This window comes from Diceros bicornis, chromosome 8 (genome assembly GCF_020826845.1).
Source record: "Diceros bicornis minor isolate mBicDic1 chromosome 8, mDicBic1.mat.cur, whole genome shotgun sequence".
NCBI classification, from domain to species: Eukaryota; Metazoa; Chordata; class Mammalia; order Perissodactyla; family Rhinocerotidae; genus Diceros; species Diceros bicornis.
Genome location: NC_080747.1, coordinates 34,577,499 through 34,597,774, shown reverse-complemented (window position 1 = coordinate 34,597,774; position 20,276 = coordinate 34,577,499). Strand labels below are relative to the sequence as shown.

Sequence of the window (20,276 nt, the reverse complement as noted above, 5' to 3'; positions counted from 1 at the left end):
ACAAAAACAAGCCAAACTAAACAATTAGGGATATATACAAATGTCTAAATCTATTTCTTTTTTTTTTTAAATCAAGAGACTGAAACAGAAAATTCAGGCTAGTCCCATGGATACACAGGGTGAAAAGGGATGTGAGAAGGAGAATGTGATCAAGAATGTAAGGTTCTCAGGTTGGGTGCTAAATCCCCAGGGGTTGATTTTATTATGTTTTCTAACTTACATATACATTGTATATATTCTTTTATATGTATCAACTATTTGTAATAAAAATCTTACCCTTAAAACATTTTCCCTTATTATATTTATATTCTCGTTAAATAATAACATTTCAGAGTTTAATAATAGCTAACATTTACTAAGCACTTACCATGTGCCATGTACTATACTATGTGCTTTATGTGCCTTATTTCATTTAATCCTCACAAAACTGCTCTGAGCTAAGTACTATTATTATCTTCATCTTACAGATAAAGAAACTGAGGCACAGAGAAGTTCTGTAATTTCCTCCAAAGTCAGACAGCTAGTATTTTAAACATGGAGGCACAGTCAGGATTGAAACCCAAGTCATTCTGATTAGTCTATGCCCTTAACCACTTTCCTATATTGCCTTTAAGTTTAAAATAATATTGAGGGGCCAGCCCGGTGGCACAGCAGTTAAGTTCACACACTCCGCTTTGGAGGCCTAGGGTTCAAAGGTTCGGATTCCAGATGCACACCTACACACCGCTTATCAAGCCATGCTGTGGCAGGCATCCCATGTAGAAAGCAGAGGAAGATGGGCACAGATGTTAGCCGAGGGTCAATCTTCCTCAGCAAAAGGAGGAGGACTGGCAACAGATACTAGCTCAGGGCTAATCTTCCTCACCAAAAAAATAAAAAGTAAAAAAAAACAAAATAATATTTGATTTATGAGTAGATATTTGTGTATTTTTCATGGGCGGAAAAGAGGATAGCAGACGAAAATGGAGATCCCTGGTAACCTTTTGACAATAGCAGTTTCAGAGGGAAGAGTGGGGATGGAGGCAAGAGGTTGAGGTGAGAACAGGAGACAAGGAAGTGAAAGCAATATCTGGACTTTCAGCAGGAGCCGGAAAGGAGCATGGAATCAAGGAAAGAGTGATTGTATTTTATATAGAGATGAGAACGAAGTAAAGAGGGAGAAACTGTTGGTGTAGTAGATTAAGAGGATAATCACATGAGCAAAGTCCTTGAGCAGATGAGATAGTAAAGGATCAAGAACACGTCTCTGAAAACACGTAATGAAACAGAAACTGTTTCCACATATTTAGAATATGAGTGTATTTAAATGATATGTAACACCATGAAACCTGAGTGACTACTTGATTAGTGGTACACTTGGACTTCTGTCATCTTATTGTCAGTTTTCAGTTTACCATCCTTTCTTCTTTCCTTTTTTATTTTGCCTTTCCTGCCATCTGCTAGATTGATAACGTTTTCTGTATCCTTCTCCCACTCCATCTCCCATACTGGCTGGAATTTATAAGATTATATATTCTATTGGTTTAATGATTCCACTTAAAAATTTAACATATATACTTTCCTGTAAATCTTTCTAACCATCTGTAAAGTTATTCAGTATCTCTACCTTCCTCTGGACAAGGAAAAAACCTTGAACCACTGAAAACTTCTTTCTCTTATTACTCTTGATTAAAATTTTAGCATTTAAAATAAAAAAAAAAAGTTTGCTATTACTTTTACTATCAATAGTTAATTTTATCAACACATTTTATCTATTTCTTGCTTTTCATTGTCTTTTATACCCCAACCATTCTTTCCTCTGGGCTTACCTTGCATCTTAGAGAAATACATACTTTAATAGCTTTTTCTTTAATGTGGTTGGGTTAGTAGCAAATGACATTCATCTTTATATATGTGAAATGTTATTTTGCCTTCACTCTACTGTAAAATTCTAGGGTAACATTTATTTTTCCTCTTATCTTTTCATGGATATTACTCCAAATCACTCCTCCTTTTGTTTTCTGCATATTGTTGCAGATAAAAAGTGTACTTCAAAAGGGGCCGGCCCGGTGGCGCAAGCGGTTAAGTGCGCGCGCTCTGCTGCGGCGGCCCGGGGTTCGCTGGTTCGGATCCCGGGCGCGCACCGACGCACTGCTTGGTAAGCCATGCTGTGGCGGCGTCCCATATAGGGTGGAGGAAGATAGGCACCGACGTTAGCCCAGGGCCGTCTTCCTCAGCGAAAAAAAGAGGAGGATTGGCGGATGTTAGCTCAGGGCTGATCTCCTCACCAAAAAAAAAAAAAAAAAAAGTGTACTTCAAAAGAGCAACAATTGGACCAAGAGCATTCCAACTTTTCTCTTTGGAAGCTTTTGATTTGTGTTGTTTCTTGTTTTGTTTTTTTATTTGTTTTTTTTGCTGAGGAAGATTCGTCCTGAGCTAACATCTGTTGCCAATCTTCCTCTTTTTACTTGAGGAAGATTCGCCCTGAGCTAACCATTTGTGCCAATCTTCCTCTATTTTGTATGTGGGCCACCGCCACAGCACAGCCACCAACAAGTGGTGTATGTCTGCCCCCAGGAACCAAACCCAGGTCGCCAAAGCAGAGTGCGCCGAACCTAACCCACTAGGCCACGGGGCCAGCCCTTGTTTTTAAACCTGTGGATTTCTTTTCACTTACCCTGCTTAGTACTCAAAATGTATTTTGGATCTGAAGATCCTTGTTTTTCTCAAACTCTGAAAAATTTTCATCCATTATCTCTTTATATATTTTTCCACCATTTCTCTATTCTCTCTGAAATGCCTATTAAAGGTAGGCTAGGGCTTCACACTTCTTAAACGCTTTTTCATTTTCTTCTGAAAATCTTTTTGCTTTCCTATGAGCATTCAGAATGAATTTCAATTTACTAATTCTCTACTTGACTATGACTATTTAATCTATTAAACTTTTATTTTAGTGACTACACTTTCATTGCTAGGATTTCTAGTTGGCTCTTTTCCAGATTCATTTATTTTGGTTTATTTATTTATTTAGTTAGTTAGTTAGTTAGTGAGGAGATCAGCCCTGTGCTAACATCTGCCAATCCTCCTCTTTTTTTTTTTTTTTGTTGAGGAAGACTGGCCCCAAGCTAACATCCGTGCCCATCTTCCTCCACTTTATATGGGACGCCGCCACAGCATGGCTTGCCAAGCAGTGCCTCAGTGCGCACCTGGATCCGAACCGGCGAACCCCGGGCCACTGCAGCAGAGTGTGTACACTTAACCGCTTGCACCACCAGGCCGGCCCCTATTTTGGTTTTATTTCTGCCAGTTTGTGTTTCAAAATACATCAGTACTTCATTTATTCTTTTGAGGATACTAAACTTATCTTAAAGCAACCCAGGCTGTTATTTTAATACCATCTGAAGTTAATTCATATTTGATTGTTGATTTTGTTGGTTTTCTCAGCATTAAGATTTTTTCTGTATTTTTTTTTATTTTTTATTGAGATATAATTGACATATAACATTTTATAAGTTTAAAGTCTACAATGTGTTGATTTAATACATTTTATATATTGCAATATGACCTTTTGTGTACTTTTAAATTTTGGAATTTGCAATCTATTCTGATGATATACCCTTTTATTCTCCTCATGCTATAGTGTTCAGAATTCAATCTGATCCTTCTGTCCTGAACCAGATCTCATACTACCAGTTCGAAATCCCTACATCTCAATCCAGTCTCCAAGCCAGCAAATAGCAGGCTTCAGTTCTTGTTCTTCCTCATGCCTCCCTACTCTACAGCCTCCAACAAGACACAGCCTCAGGTAATAAATGGAATAGGCTAGTTTCAGCCTCCAGTATGGGGTGGGTGGGTAAGTTCAAAGAGTCTGACTCCAGTACCTGGCTATGCATGTAGCATTTATAGATCCATTATCCCAACAAACCAAACTCCTGGCTGCCAGGGCCTGCTTACAGACCCAGAGCCAGGGACCTTGTGTTCTACTTCTTGGACATAGCATATCTTTTCTTGAGCCCAGCTGTTTCTTCAGTTTTCTCTTTCTATATTTTATCTATCACTCCAATAAGTGAGAAGTAGAGGGAGTACCTCAAAGCATCTATTCACAATGCCATCTTGATCAGAATTTCTGCCTATCCACTGATTTACCTTCTTTCAAGGTTTTTATTGATAAATTAAATGCCAACAGACTAGGCACTAACAAAGGTAAAACTCTCTTTGAAATAAAAGAAAAATATCTTACATGTAATTAGTATATTTCTTAATTATTTTCACTAAAAGCCACTGTGGAAATTATTTAACGTGGCATATTATGTTTTGATAATTAAAACACGTACAGAAAATCCAAAAAGGCTCTATTTTAACTACTCATCAAATTCTAAGCAGGTTATGATGGCATAATGGTAAGTTAAAGATAGGCTTAAAGGGGCTGGCCCAGTGGCGCAAGCGGTTAAGTGCATGCACTCCGCTTCGGCGGCCCAGGGTTCTCAGGTTCAGATCCTGGGCGCGCACCGATGCACCGCTTGTCAAGCCATGCTGTGGCGGCGTCCCATGTAAAGTAGAGGAAGATGGGCACGAATGTTAGCTCAGGGTCAATCTTCCTCAGCAAAAAAAGAGGAGGATTGGCATCGGACGTTAGCTCAGGGCTGATCTTCCTCACAAAAAAAAGATAGGCTTAAAAATACTTCTATTTAATTAACTACAGCTTGTAACATTTGACACTGAACAGTTAAATGATTAATATGATTTTATTTTTGTCTAGCTACAGAGCACGGAAATTCTAAAGCATCTTTACAGAATCTATATATCAATTTCTTAAAATTTTGTTTTAGGGAACAGGTGCAGGGCAGACAAAAGTGAAGGGAAAGGAGTGGTAGAATAATAAGCTTTCAACACTCACCTAACGTCTGAATAACTGAAATCTACAGTCAAAAGTTTCAGAGAGCCCTCCTTTCCACAGTGATCAAAGTCGTTCAACCAAATCACACAACATGAGTTGCTCTAAGACTAATATTTTTGTATATTCTTCTCACCACAAACTGTTTACATGTTACTAATTATATAGGGCTATGAATCACAAACAAGAAATGCTAGTAAATGGCTCAAACACATGTATGAATACTTATTTGCACACCACCATCTTAATAGACTTACACTGTCTCATTGGAGTAGAATCTTTATGATTTCAATAAATAACTATACATTCTATCCATGAATATCTCTAGACATTTTGTTTTAAGCTCAAACCCTCGCTGTATGCCACACATCTGCTGTCATTAGCAAAATTAAAACTCATTTTACTAAAATTTAAAACATCTTAATGCTCCTTAAAAACTTAAGGATTCCTCAGCAGCCTCTGTCTCTTAATGAGCGGTTCCTGACTTTCTCATGTGATTTGAATTATTCAAAAGTCAATCTCAAACCCTTAAATATACAAATTATCTTTCAGTCAAGCAATTACTTGCTGTCTATTTGATGGCTAACAAGGTCTAATTTGGCCTAAGCAAATTCTGAAAAGTTGAGCCCAAAATAAAATGATCAATAAACAATATATTTCTAATATAAGATAATAAACTAACATCTTTATTTTAGTCAGCAGAGAAAAAAGAAAACCTAGTCATGGATTTCTATTTCAAGCATTTTGTGTAGTAGAACCAACATTAAATATTTTTGCCTGAGTCTATGTTCACCTCAGAAGAGCACTATAACATATTTTACCCTTAATTATATTATTTCATCACTTGTTTCTTCTTCCATTTCTATGTTCTAATAAATATGCTTATTTCTGTAACTTAGGGACAAATTACACTCTCCATTCCTTCATCCTCCAATATCAAACTCTCAATCAATACTTACCCAAGCAATTCTCCATCACCACAAGGAAAAGAGAAGAAATTGGTTAAAACTGCACAGTAAGCCTAAAGGAAGGATGGGGCTTAGGGAAAAGGATGAAAAACAGGCATCATAAACATAAATACAGGTTTCTCAAGGAATCTGTAAAATCTTTCCCTGTGAAAGACATCCAACGAAAAGAAAGATAGTCTTGAAATGTTTATTCTCCTTCAAACACTCTCTTCTCCTGACACCATACTCTCCTTGGTTTTTCTCCTACTTCTCTGAGCTGCTCCTCCTCAAGTATTCTTTGCAGGCTCCTCTTCTTCCACCTGTCCCTTACTCAGTAAGGATTTTGTATTAAAAGATCTCATCTCCTAACTCTAAACTCTCTCCCTATACTGTCTCAAACACACTCACGACTTCAGTTACCACCCGGGTATAGCTAATAACTCCTAAGCCTCTATCCCCAGGTTAGAACTCTATGCATTCACTCATTTACAAATATTTATTAAACCCCTACTATGTGCAAACCACTGCTCTAGGCACTGAGTTGCCTGCTGTCATGGGGCTTGGAAACAAGTGAGAGATGAAGAAATAAGTAAAATAAATACTGAAAATATCAGTCAATAAGAAGTGTTACCTAGGGGCCGGCCCGGTGGCGCAAGCGGTTAAGTGCGCGCGCTCCGCTGCGGCGGCCCGGGGTTCGCTGGTTCGGATCCCGGGCGCGCACCGACGCACTGCTTGGTAAGCCATGCTGTGGCGGCGTCCCATATAAAGTAGAGGAAGATAGGCACAGATGTTAGCCCAGGGCCGTCTTCCTCAGCAAAAAAAAGAGGAGGATTGGCGGATGTTAGCTCAGGGCTGATCTCCTCACAAAAAAAAAAAAAAAAAAAAAAAAAAAAAAAGAAGTGTTACCTACACAGAGAATTAAAATTAGGGTGATATTAGAGACTGAGTGGCTAGTTTAGATTGAGTGATTAGAGAATGACTGTGCAGAGGTGAAATTTCAACTAAGATATAAATGCCCAGAAGGGGTCAGCCATGTATAGAAGGGCACCTTGGAGAGAGAAAGCAACTAAAGTAAAGGCCCTGTAACAAGAATAAGCTTGGTATTTTCCAAGAACCAAAAGGAAACTGGTTTGGCTGAAACATAATGAGCAAGTAAGAGAGTGGAAGCAGGGAGCCCAGGGAGAAGGCTATTGCAGTAATCCAGCCAAGAGATGATGTCTCACAGCAGAAAAGTAGTATACCTAACCACCTACCAGCCATCTGTTAAGATGTCCCAGAAGCACCTACAATTCAGATGTCTGAAACTGAATCATCTTCTCATTAAAATATGTTCTTGCTTTGCTATTCCTAATTTAAGAAGTCAGTGAAATCAACTACACAATCGCCCAATCCAGGCACTGTCCTTTACTTGACCCTCTTCTTTATTTCCCCAAATACAATCACCAAGTCCTGATTATTCCATTCCTAAATCTCGAGTTCATCTACTCTCCTAAAAAAAACCATTGCCGTTATCCTGGTCTAGAACCTCATTTGTATTACTGCTTTCAGTCTCCCTCCTTTGCAATGTGTTCTCCAGTCTACAACTCGTTATCTTTCTAAAATCTTAAATCTGATCAAGGACTCCCTCTACTTAAAATACTCCAACAGATTCCCATTGCCCACAAAACAAAGTCCAAACTTCTGAACAAGACTTTGATCTGACTACCACTTACTTCTTGAGTTTCATCCCTTGGACTGTCAAAACTACCAACCCCACCACCAGGTCCTCTAGTCATACTAAATTACTTGCAATTTTACCTTCTTTCGCCACCATTCATCCCACCAATATACCTACTTTTCTTTCAGGTCCCCAATCAGATATCATTTCCTTATGGAAATCTTTCTCAACCACTCAAGACTCAGGGGCCCCTCCCATGTGCTCCTGCATCACACAGTATTTCCTTTATCACAGTACTTACTACACAGTATCATATTTGTTTGCTTAATTTTCTGTATTAGTAACAAAGAGAATATAAACTCAGTCATTCTAATTTGCTTCTATATAAAAAGTGCCCAATAAATACTTGAATACATTAATGAATAAATAAATAAATAAGGGACTTCTTTTTACTGCTGCACAGCAGACTAGATATCCTGAACAAATCTTTTCAAATGCATTGCTAAGCTAGCAAAAAAATGATCTGAAGAGGGCAAAAACAAAGGGAAAGCAGGACCTCTACAGAGTAAGTGAATACATCAAAGCCAGCTTTTTCCCTGATGATTTCTGTTGAAGCTTATGCTCTTTGAGCTTCTACCACCACAGCTGCAAGGAGCATGGGAGACCAGAGAACAATAGGTTCTGCTCAAGATGGAATACAGGAGACACCCAGAAAAAAAGCTATTCACATGGTATAACTGTGAACTAGAAAAAATACACACAGAAGGGAACAGCAAGGAAGCATGACTGCCTTTACTTTGGTGTCAAGCAATGGGGACGGAAAACAGTCCCCTGAAAATCCTAAGGATAAGCCAGCTCTCACACAAGTTTGTAGTCTGAATTCATGCTACCAATGTGGTCCAAAAAATCTAAAGCAGAGAATTTAATTTAATGTGATCCCAAGTTGTGTCCCCAGCAGCTAACAGAGGCAAAAGCAAACTCTCTACGGAGGAATGCATCTTAAATACAGAGAGAGACATCAAATAGTTCCAAGATAGTAACCTGTATGGAAAATGAAAACGAACAACTCTCAGTTAAAAAACACAGATGTGGCAACATGAATGAAAGGAAGAAACAGAGGAAAAAGATAATATAGTGAGAACCAAAAGATTTCAGATAGCAAAATTTTCAGTCACGGAATATAAAATAGCTTTGTTTAATATGGCTAAGTAATAAAAGAGAAGTTTGAAAACATAAGTAAGGAACAAGAGACCAACCAAGTAAGGTGAAAAATAATTTCTAGAAATGAAAAATATAATCACTGAAATTAAAAACTCAACATATGTATCAACCAGCAGATTCGAAGCAACTAAAGAGGGAACTATTGAACTAGGTAGACCTAAGAAAATAATCCAGAATTCAGTCCAGAAAGATAAAGAAATACAAAATATGACAGGTTTAGAGACATGGAAAATAAAGCAAGAAGATGTAATATATTTCTAATTAGAATTCCAAAAGGAGATAAAAGAGAAATGAGAAGAGGTAATACTTGAAGGGATAGTGACAGAGAATTGTAGAATTCCAGAGCTGTAAAAAAATACCAATACTCAGATCCAGGAAGCCCAAAAAATCTCAAGCAGGATAAACACAAAGAAATACCTACCTAGTCACTTCATAGTAAAACTTCAGTTTACACCGAAGAAAAAGAAATTTAAAGATAAAGTTAATCAAATTTAAAAAGCAGTCAAACAGAAAAGAATGACAACAAAGGCATGATATCTAATTTCTCAACAGCAACAGTGGAAGCCAGACACTGGAATAACATCTTAAATGTGCCTTTACCATAACAATTTCCACACCTAAAGGAACTTCTATAGGGATGCACATCAAACAGAAAGATAGAGAAATAAGAATAGGTAGTTAAAGATTTCCAGATAAACTTAAACAAGTAACAATGTATATTTTATAGAAAGGAAAAAGCAGAATAGACACAAAATACTAGCCAACAACTAGCATGTAGGTTGGGAGGGAGTGACCAGAGTTAAAGCATTCTAAGTTCTTTACGTTTTTAAGAAGAAAAGTAAACATTTCAATTACCTTTAGACTTTGAAGTACAGACACAGAGTATATAATTCCTAAACAAATGTGTGGGGGCCTGGGGGGGCCGAGGGGGAATAGTGGAATAAGGAAAAAAAAGAAAAAATTTTAAAAGGCAAAAAAGGAATTAAAATAAATAGCACAAGCAAGCTCACGATGCAATGGCAGAAATATGTCCAAACATATCAGCAGCGATTATAGTAAATGTAAACAGACTAAACTTTCAGTTAAAAGACAAAGATTATCAAATTAGGAGGAAAAAAGTTTAAAGTCAAAGGATGGGAAAAATTTTATCAGGCTAATACTAATGAAATTTGGTGGAAATGCCTCTAAAAAAAAGAGCTGTTACATAACAATAAAAGGTGTAATTCAGCAGTGTTATGTAACAATTCTATAATATCATAGCCTCAAAATATGTAAAGCAAAATTTTAGGGAGAACTATAAGGAAAGACTATCAAATCTACCATCAGAGCTACCATGGCTTAAATGCCTACCTTAGAAAAGAATGAAGGTTCAAAATTAATGAAGATAGCTAACCGATAGTTAAAAAATCAATGACGGAAAACCACAAAGAGAGTAGAAAGGAGGGTATAAGTAAGGTAAGAGTAGTAATTAATGAAATAGGAAACAGACATACAATATAAAGGTTCAAAGCAAAAAAAAGTTATTACTTGGAAAAATGATAAAATGGTCAAAGCTCTGGCAAGATTAATTAAGAAAATAAGACAAACACCATTAAGAATGAAAAAAAGGATATAACTACATATGCTACTAAGAGTATAGAGAGAGTATCACGAACTTTATGCCAATAAATTAAAAATTTAGTTTAAGTGGATAAATTCCTAGAAAAAAATAGAACATACCAAAACTGCATAAAAAAGAAATAGAAAAATTAAAAGAAATTAAATTAGCAGTTTAATAGCTCCCCACAAAGAAAACACTAGTCCAGATAGTTTTATAAGTAAGTTCTAGCAAACATTCAAGGAGCGAATCTTATACAAACTATTCCAGTACAGAGAAAAAAAATGATTTTAAAAGATTTATACATACCTGTTTCATCAAATGATGGTACTTTTTCCACTCCGAGAGTTTGTGATCCCTGTCCTTTCTGAACATTAGTAGAGTACAACTTTACTTGATTCAGTGTACTAATGCATGGGTGACTACAGGGAACCATACTTGAAAAGCTTCCAAATGTCACTAAACTCTGCCATTCTAAAAGAAAAAAAAATTTTTTTTTAATTTCAAATTCACAATAAGAATTTTATACCCAATAAAACATACCTACTATGATTAGAAAGAGAAAAATGTTACAGAATAAAATTAACAGTAAAACTTTCATTCTGTTAGATACTCAAATGCACAATGCCAAGCCATCCTCTCCATGGAGGTGTTTCATTGACCCCGTAGGTGTAGAGGGACTACATTTTGTAAAGAAAAAATAAGGATAGTATTCCTATTCTCTAATTTGTAAATTTATTTGTATGGAAACTTTTTAAATATATAAAATCAAATAAAACATTCATATTATTCAGCCATTCTGAAAGGTCTCTGGCATATAATACTATTTTGTATGCTCTTTTGCATGCTAAAAAAAAATGTTGGCATAATGTACTTTTCAGAATAGAGAACTCTGAGAGGGGGGAGGTCAGGAGGGCTTCCTACTCAAAATTACCACGTGTCTTCCTCCTGTTAGCTAGAGATTTATTCCTCTTTCATTTCACAATCAATAAAGTGAATTATATTAATCAGCCTTTCACACTATCACTGATTTTTTTAATCAGATAATTAGATCAACATTTGGTGAGATTCCTCAGTACATCGGAATTCTAATTGAGGGAAGAATAGAGGACTAATTACAAAGCACTTCAGCTGCTGCATCTGGGTTGACTGTAGGCTTTGGAGGGGTGAAATAGAGAGGAAAAATATATTCCACAGTTGCACTGGAGTGGTAGAAAAGTAACCTTGTCTGACTCTACTCTCATGTGACTCTCTTTCTCTTTTATTTTTTACTATGAGTACTTAGAGCTTGAAAACCTTGTCTAGATATAATTTACATATTTTCTAAAGTTTTAGGTAAAATAATGAAATTATATCATTACAGATAGGCAAGTTTTTCCGAGAGTGGAGGGTTAAGCGTTTAAGAGTTGAAACTTTTCTAGCTGCTTATAATGATCTTCCAAAAATGTTAATCATGTATATGCATGTGCAGATATATGCCTTTTGAAATCAAGAAAAATAAACCTTTTCTTAATGGCTCAGAGAATTCATCAGGAACACAAGTTACTGTGAATTTTCAAGATAATTTGAAAAGCATGAGGGACATTAGGCAGCATAAGTAGTCACTCAAGTTTCAGGCTTGGAACTTGTTTTCTTGAAAAACTTCCTGAAGTCAACTTACTCTTTCATTTATTTGGCAAATAATTGTTGAAGGCCCAGTATGTTTTTTTGGTCATTTGCCTCTATTTCTTAAAAGCTAAGTAAAGCACATATAACAATGTATCTTCTTGCACATTAAAATATGTAGCCTACTAGCAAAATTTATTAGTGAAGCAAAGGCTAAAGCAAATTCTCCTAAGAAACCCACCCTCCAGGAAAGCATCTTCTTCACCATGGCCGCTGGTGTTCTGACTTGTCAGCCCTATTCAAAATACCTTTGTGATGATTACCTAACAAAGACAACATGGCACCAATACTTTTTTTGTCACCCACTAATGAAATGCTTTTACAGAGATTGTGCTAAGGTGTTTAAACAGCGATTACTCCACAGTCTAAAAATCCTTTCTCAGATGATGACAACATTTCCCTGACTTGATCCTGGATTTTTTTCAAGGTTCTTCTTAGTTTTTAAAACATTTTATTACAGGAAATTTCAGACATATGCAAAAGGTAGAAAAAACAGTGCAATAAATGTCCACGTACTCATTGCCCACCATCAACAGTTATCAACTCACGGTCAACCTTGTCTCATCTCTACTTGCCCCAGTATCTCCTCATCTGCACATTAATTTGATGCAAATCTCAGACATGAAATAATTTCATTCATAAATATTTCCATATGTAGTCTAAGAGATAAGAACTTTTTAAAACATAGACACACCACCATTACAAGTAAAAAAAATAAATAATTCCTTATGCTTAATATCATCAAATATCCTCCATTTCTAATTTCCAATTGTTACAAGTGTCAGAATTTTTTTTTTGTAAACAGATCCTAATAAGGTCCACATACTGTGACTGAGATGTCTTTTAAGTCTCTTTTAAGCTACAGGATGTCTTTTTTTTAGAGCAATTTTTATATTGAAGAAACCAAGCTGTTTGTCCTAAATTTTTATCCTGATAGTTTTCCAGTCTCAATTTTGCTGATTTAATTCCCATGGTGTTGTTTAACCTGTTCTTCTATATGTTCTATAAATCAATGGATGTAAAGGCTGTATCCAAATTCAGGTTCTTTGTCTTAGGACAACACTACTTGTGAAGAGGTGATGAGCTCTTTCATCAGGAGCCACATAATATTTGTCTGTCTCTTTATTTAGGATAGTGTCTGCCGTTGCTCAATGCCTAGAACCATTTATTCATTAGGTGGTTACAAAATGGTGATATTTTAATTTTATCACTTCATTTATTAATCAGAATACTTCTACAAAGAGAAAATTCCCCTCATTTATTTGGTTATCCAGCAGTATAGCTCATATAGGAAAGTCAGGCTAAATGGTTCATTCTTTCCCTTTATTTACCAGTTCTCAAAATAATGAGTTTACTACCTACCATCCTGCAATAGTGACACATTAATTTTTGTGTATGTACCATTATGATTTCATAGATTTAAACATTATTTGAGGTATTTCAATCCATTTTAGTCATTATCTTGATTAATGTTCCAACTGTCCCATTTCTGGCGAGTAGGGGTCTTCTGTGTTCTTTTGACACTATCCTAGCTACCTTTGATAGCTTCCTTGCTAGCTGTTTCAAAAAGTCCTTAGTCTTTAACTTCAGTAGAATTTCAGGTACCAGTAACGTTGAAAGAACACATTTGGCATTAATACAAGATCAAAAATCGCACAGAACTTGCAGAACACCACCTTTAACATTTTATATTCTAAAAATATATAGGACATTTGATTCGATAAAACAAATATAATACCTAACACATAGTAGTAGAAACACAACCATTTGCTGAATAAATTACTGAATTCATTAATTCTAGGAGGCAGAATGACAGTAGAAAATATTACCCACAATTAATACCCTTTCTTCAAGGTGACTTCTAAAATAAGCAACCTATGGAAGATTAGTCTTCAATTTGGCACTCACTGTTCCATGGACCTGGACAAGGACGTTCTCACTGCTGCCTTTGTAAGGACTGTTTCCTCAACAAGACTGCAGAGCTACCGGTATCTTACCAGTCTAGTCACAACAATCACTCTTTCTGCTGTTACTTTACTGTTAATGTCTCTGCAGCTCCTAAGGACCACTGCTACTGATCACCACTTCTCTCTCTCCAATCTGGTTTGTCACCTACCACTTACTCTGGCTTTCAGAGGAAATTTGGCCTTCTTTTTCAGACTACAACAACAAACCACACAAGAAACTCTTTTTCTCCCACGCAAACTGACAATTCTGTCTACTGTGTACATTGCTTCTGCAACAAACAACAATAAAAACAAACAAAAACATTTCTTGCAGTTTGCAATGTTTTCTTTCTGGCTAATTTCAGGACCAGAGTCAAACTTGTAGCCTAAGTCTTCCAGAGGTCAGCCTCTTTACCGAAGAGACTATTTCAGGAGTTTTTCCCAAAATTTCTAAAGCACTGATATATTAAAAACTAAATCATTATTACAATTATTTTGGAAGTCAGTAAGTGTGAACTTAAAATACACAATAATAAGCAGAGTAGCACAGCAGAAGCTTGTTGGGCCCATAAAATACACAATAAAATACAATGCAAAAACTGTTCCTCATGGTACTATTTATCACAACAAAAACTGAAAACAACTTAAATGCTCCTTAACAGAAGGATTAAGTTATGAGTGGTTCCTCTATTTTCATTATGTATTAATTAAAGACTTTTAATAACATGGAAAAACACTCATGTTATAATGTTGCATTAAAAAAAGCAGAAGACAAAATAATACAGTATGATTTCAACTATTAAAAATGTGACTGGGGGGGCCGGCCCGGTGGTGCAAGCAGTTAAGTGCGCGCACTCCGCTGCGGCGGCCCGGGGTTCGCTGGTTTGGATCCCAGGTGCGCACCGATGCACCGCTTGTCAGGCCATGCTGTGGCGGCGTCCCATATAAAGTGGAGGAAGATGGGCACGGATGTTAGCCCAGGGCCAGTCTTCCTTGGCAAAAAAAGAGGAGGATTGGCAGGGTTAGCACAGGGCTGATCTTCCTCACAAAAAAAAAAAAAAAATGTGACTGGTGTGGGTTTGGCCCAGCCCTATAGCGGTTAAGTTCACATGCTCTGCTTCTGCAGCCCAGGGTTCATGGGTTTGGATCCTGGGCGCTGACATACACACTGCTTATCAAGCCATGCTGTGGCAGGACTCCCACATATAAAGTAGAGGAAGATGGGCATGGATGCTAGCCCAGGGCCAATCTTCCTCAGCAAAAAGAGGAGGAGTGGCAATAGATGTTAGCTCAGGGCTAATCTTCCTCATCAAGAAAAAAAAAAAAAGCGACTGGAGAAATATCTGGATTATGCATATACCCAATACTTTTTTATATTTTCAAAAAAATGTCTAAAATTAAAAAAACTAAAAATATATCCACTGCTAAATAACTTCTAATATTATTACCACTAATATTAATACACTAGTATACCACTAAGTATAATGCTTTCAGCTAGCCAAAAATGCAGGAAGAATCCCTTTTATGCCAAATCATCTAGCAAGCAAAAATGTGACCTAGACCAGGCAGCTCACAACCTAGAGGACTACTGCTGAGGTGATTTTTCTCCAGAGCAGAGTAAGCAACAGGGAATCCTTTTTTTTGAGTAAGAATATGAGATGCTGGCAAATTCCTGCACTGCCTCTTGGCAGATATCTCTACTACCTTCCTTAATTCTTGTTAATATTTGCTTAGAAAAAGTAAAAACAATAACAATACCTAATACATTAAGGATTGACCAAAGCCATTGTCCTAAATGCTTTACCTATATTATCACATTTTATAATTTATATTCCAAAACATAACTCAAAGCCATCTACTTCTCTCCATCTCCATGCTAACTACCACACCCAACCACAATCTTGTTTGTGTAGATAATTATAATGGCCCCCTAACGATCTCCTTATTCACACAGATTAGCCCAGGGCTAATCTTCCTCACCAAAAAAAAAAAAAAAAAATTCTATCACTAACTTTAACTATATAGAATCATGCTGTCAGCCTGCCACAATGGTCTTTTATAACTGTCAATGTTCCTGTTAGTCATTTAAGGGGGGCAGGGGGCTGGGCAAAAAAGTTCAATTCCCACTCTACTTTTCTTATAGTAATAAATACTAGCAGATTAGAGACAGGAATAAAATACAAAGGTTTAATTTCTATATTCTTCTTTAAAAACGACACTTCTATTAATTTTAGATTTAAGCAAAAGCACGTATCTGTTAATCTGGTATGCAGTACTTAAAGGAGCATCGTCTCATCTCAAATTTTTATTCAATGAGGCAAGGCATAAATACATGAAAAAATAAGTACTCTATGCAAAGCCAAAGGAACTTTAAAAAAAAGGATATATTTACTATAAAAACTAAGTAACATTTTTATTATTTAAAAATATGTTTATTGTAGATCATTTGAAAAACAAGAAGTTAAAAAAATCTCCTAGAGAAACTCACTGTTAGTATCACAGGATATATAATGAACTTACTGTATTTTTTCTAGTTTTATCTAATAGTACATCAAGAGCATTTTCTCATGTTACTAAATGTTCTTGTAAACTACAGTTTTTTTAAAAAATTGTTGGGGGCCGACCCAGTGGCACAGTGGTTAAGTTTGCACACTCTGCTTCAGTCACCCAGGGTTCGCAGGTTCGGATCCCAGGCACGGATCTACGCACCACTTATCAAGCCACCCTGCGGCAGGTGTCCCACATAAAGTAGAGGAAGATGGGCACAGATGTTAGCCCAGGGCCAATCTTCCTCAGCAAACAGAGGAGGACTGGCAATGGATGTTAGCTCAGGGCTAATCTTCCTCACAAAAGAAAAAAAAAATGTTGCATATAAATGTATCATAATATATTTCTGTTTCCAACTCTTCATAACTACAGATGTTACCAATTTATTACTATGAATAATGAAGTTGTGCACACATTTTAATACGTATCTGATTATTTCTTTAAAGTAAACCCATTTAAGTAGAACTGTTGGGTTAGAAGGCATAACCCTTTGAAGTTCTTTTTATACAAAGAATAACTCACCTCCAAAACACTGCTCAACTGTCCTAATCAGTAGTAAGAAAAGTTCCCGCTTTCCTGTACCCTCAATATGAGGTATCATTATGAAAAACTTGGCCAACGAGAGACAGGCAAGTACTAAATCCTTTACACTTATATTTCTATGCTTATTAGTGAGTATGGAAGATTTTTACATTTTTATTGGCCACTTGAACTCCTTTATGAACTCCTTACTCATTTTCTTTGTCCATTTTTCTACTGGAATGTACACTGGCTTGTAAAAATTCTTTACAAATTAGGGATACTAACTCTAAACAGTAGTCATTTTTACTGAGCACTTGAATTGTCATTAGTCTGAACTAAGATGCGTTGTTAAGTGTAAAATACACACTGGACTTCAAAGATTTAGTACAAAAAGATAATGTAAAATATATCAATAAATTTTACATTGATTACATATTGAAAGATTTTTAATATACTGGATAAATATATTATTAAAATTAATTTCATCTGTTTTTATTTTTTTAATATGGCTATCAGACAACTCAAAATTACATACGTGGCTTACATAGTATTTCTTTTGGACAGTGCTGCTCTAGAATATTGTTTTCCTTTTCACCTTTAAATGTTTTCAGTGTTAGTTTGACATACAGGCATTTTTCATTTTTAAGTATGCAAATGAAGCAACTGTTTCCCTCTCTCCTTGTAAGTTTTTCCCAGTCGCATAGGAATTTTAGAAGCATAAACTAAACTTTACTTCATGACAAGAAAAACATCTTTTTAGAATTTTTTCCCAAAACTTCTTCAAATAGTCTTTTCTTCTTACATGCATCCAACTTAAACAGTACTTTTTTCAAACGATTTTTAAATTTTACCATAATTATGATTGCCCTTTTAAAAACTGTTTCAGTATTATTGAAACTAAATTTTCACAAACAAGGTTATTTTTAAAACCTACTAAGTGTTTTTTTAAAAGTGAAACATATTTTAATTTTTTGGTAATAAACATTCCAAAGAACTTAGCAAAGTCAGTTTGGTGAAAACACGTAATTATTACCTGTGGTTCACAGACAGATGAGACAGAGCACATAATTTTCGACATGATGACAGCTACAGAGAATAGGTATTACAAATTACACTATTTCCACTCCTTTTTACCAACACTTAAAGGGCAGTTTAGACTCAATTCAACAGCCACTACACCTAATTTAAGCGTAAATTGCTTGGTCAACAGAAACAATTACACTTGAAAGTCTACTTGGGGATTTGAGTACAGCATAACTAGATGATTCCTTTTGTTCATAAGAGTATATTGCCGATATAGGAAAACTCAACAATTATACTTTTCTATCACCACCAAAAAGCCCAAAGAACAGTGCTGTTAAAATTAACCCTTCTGGAATTTTAAGAGCCAGTTTCTACATATATTGCAAATAAAAGACACGAATATATTCTAATTTATTTGCACAGCCCGGGCGTTACTATAGCTTATACTACTCATAAACTTGAATGACTGGACTACAACTTCCAACTTCTACTGCGAGGTCACAAACAGGCTCCAAGTTTTTTCAAACATAAATTTTTGAGAAATGTTTCTGTAAATACTCTTTGCATCCCCAAGAATCCGGGAGATTAGATTAGGGGCGGATTTGGTTCTCTCTTCTCCCTCATTGTTCCTATCAGTTCTCAAGTGTCAAGCTACAGTATGCCAAGCTATGACAAAAACGGAGGTAAGCCTGATTAAAACTGACAAGTTCAATGTTCTTTTGGAAACTGTCAGAAATTTTAAATTTGAGTCCGAAAAGAATGCTGAAGGAGAGGGTAAAAATTCTCGTCAACCACCTTTTTCCGGGTTACAGCCTCCAGCTTTTTCACCAAAAAGATTGTTCAACAGAACTGAAGAGTTCGTTTTTCTATCCCAAACTGGGCTCATTCAATGACCGTGGGATGGTCCTACCTTCAAACTTATGAATGAATTGTACAAGCTGAGTAGCATCCCCTCCCTTCCTCCTTTTACAAAATTTAAGAAAACAAGTTGGGGGTATGAGAAAAGGAGATCAAAAAAACCTACTCAGCCAGTAGTGCTCAATGGAGGTGAGTCGGTGAGCTCAAATGACCCTGGAACTTGGGGGAATCCGCAATTGCTCACTGCCAGGATAGTGGGGAGGGGTCACCGAGGGACACTGCGACGCACGTAACGTTTTACTTGGTACAAAGCGCTTGGCTTCAAGGATGCGACCCATCCCAAGAGCTGCCCTTAAGTTTCCGCGGGGGTCTCGTTAGGGCCGTAGGCGAAACCAGGGTAGGGGAGGCCTGCCGGGAGCCCCCACGGGTTGCGGAAGCTGAAAGGCAAAGGCGAGACCCGAAACGAAGGTTCTGGAGTTGGGGAGGGGCAAGCGGGCGTACGGGCCGAGGCGGCGAAGCGCCGAACCCGAGCTGGTCCGCCAGGCCGGCTTTCGCAGTCAGTGACCGGAGCGGGACACTCACCCTGGCGCTCGCTGGAGCGGCGGGCCGCCGCCCTGCAATGCAGACGGAGCCGGCACAGGGAGGACCAGCTACATCTGTGGGCCGCAGCGGCGGCGGCCAAGCCCGGTAACATCCTGGCGGGGCAAAGGCCCCCACTCGGACACCGCCTCCTGCCTCCGCGCCGCCGCCCGCACCAACTGACTCCATAGACCACACACCAGCTAATAGCGACGCCCGCGCCGCCGTGGGCGGCCTGGGCCACCCGGAAATGGTAACATCATTGGGCGACGCCGGCCGCCGAGGCGGCGGAAGTGACGTGCGCGCGGAGCCAGACTCGCGTGGCTTTGCCGCCGCAGACCGGGTCTGGGCGGCGAGGGGCGGGCGTGGCTGCAGAGGCAGTGAGGTTCCGTCCAGTCTATTTCCGCAAGTGTCTTTTGCACCTTGGTTGGACGTCGTTGCGTAAATTGTTTGCGTTATAACAACCGGAAAAGCCTTGGGAGAAGTGACAGCCTTTGGGACCTCTGCTTACTTCTTTTTATTTTCTGGGCTCGAAACCTGGGCCATGGTTGTTGGAAATGGGACTCCAGCCTTCTGAGCCTCTCTCTCCAGGGCTTTCCTAGATTAAGCCCAAGCGGCGACTAACGTATCCTCAGTACTCCGAACTTTTACCACAGTACATCGTTCTCCTTGTAACACCATTCTGTAGCCAGTACATGAAGGCAAGTACCCACTTCGGAATCAGTTACTTGCCCTACTAAACTCTGAACCTCAGATTCTCGTATGTAATATAATAAAGGATTTTTTTATGTGTTCAAGATTTGTCTGGGGAAACGGAGATGTGCAGGTGTCGGAGCAGGAG

The 20,276-nt window shown here is 37.6% G+C and overlaps 1 protein-coding gene across 2 annotated transcripts in view; it reads right to left on the bottom strand.

Annotated features, from left to right (window-relative positions):
* Positions 1 to 19,668, bottom strand: part of SLC30A9 (solute carrier family 30 member 9) — an 85,899-nt gene extending 66,231 nt beyond the window's left edge. Inside the window, exons 1-2 of one of the 2 annotated variants that reach the window (XM_058546976.1) lie at positions 19,439 to 19,668; positions 10,605 to 10,769 (exon numbers count right to left, since the gene is read on the bottom strand). In XM_058546976.1, the coding sequence (XP_058402959.1) occupies positions 10,605 to 10,769; positions 19,439 to 19,550 (277 nt within the window). In that variant the 5' untranslated portion in view covers positions 19,551 to 19,668. The remainder of the gene's footprint in view (positions 1 to 10,604; positions 10,770 to 19,438) is intronic. The other variant, XM_058546975.1, reaches the window with a different exon arrangement.
* Between the last annotated feature and the right edge of the window lie 608 nt (positions 19,669 to 20,276).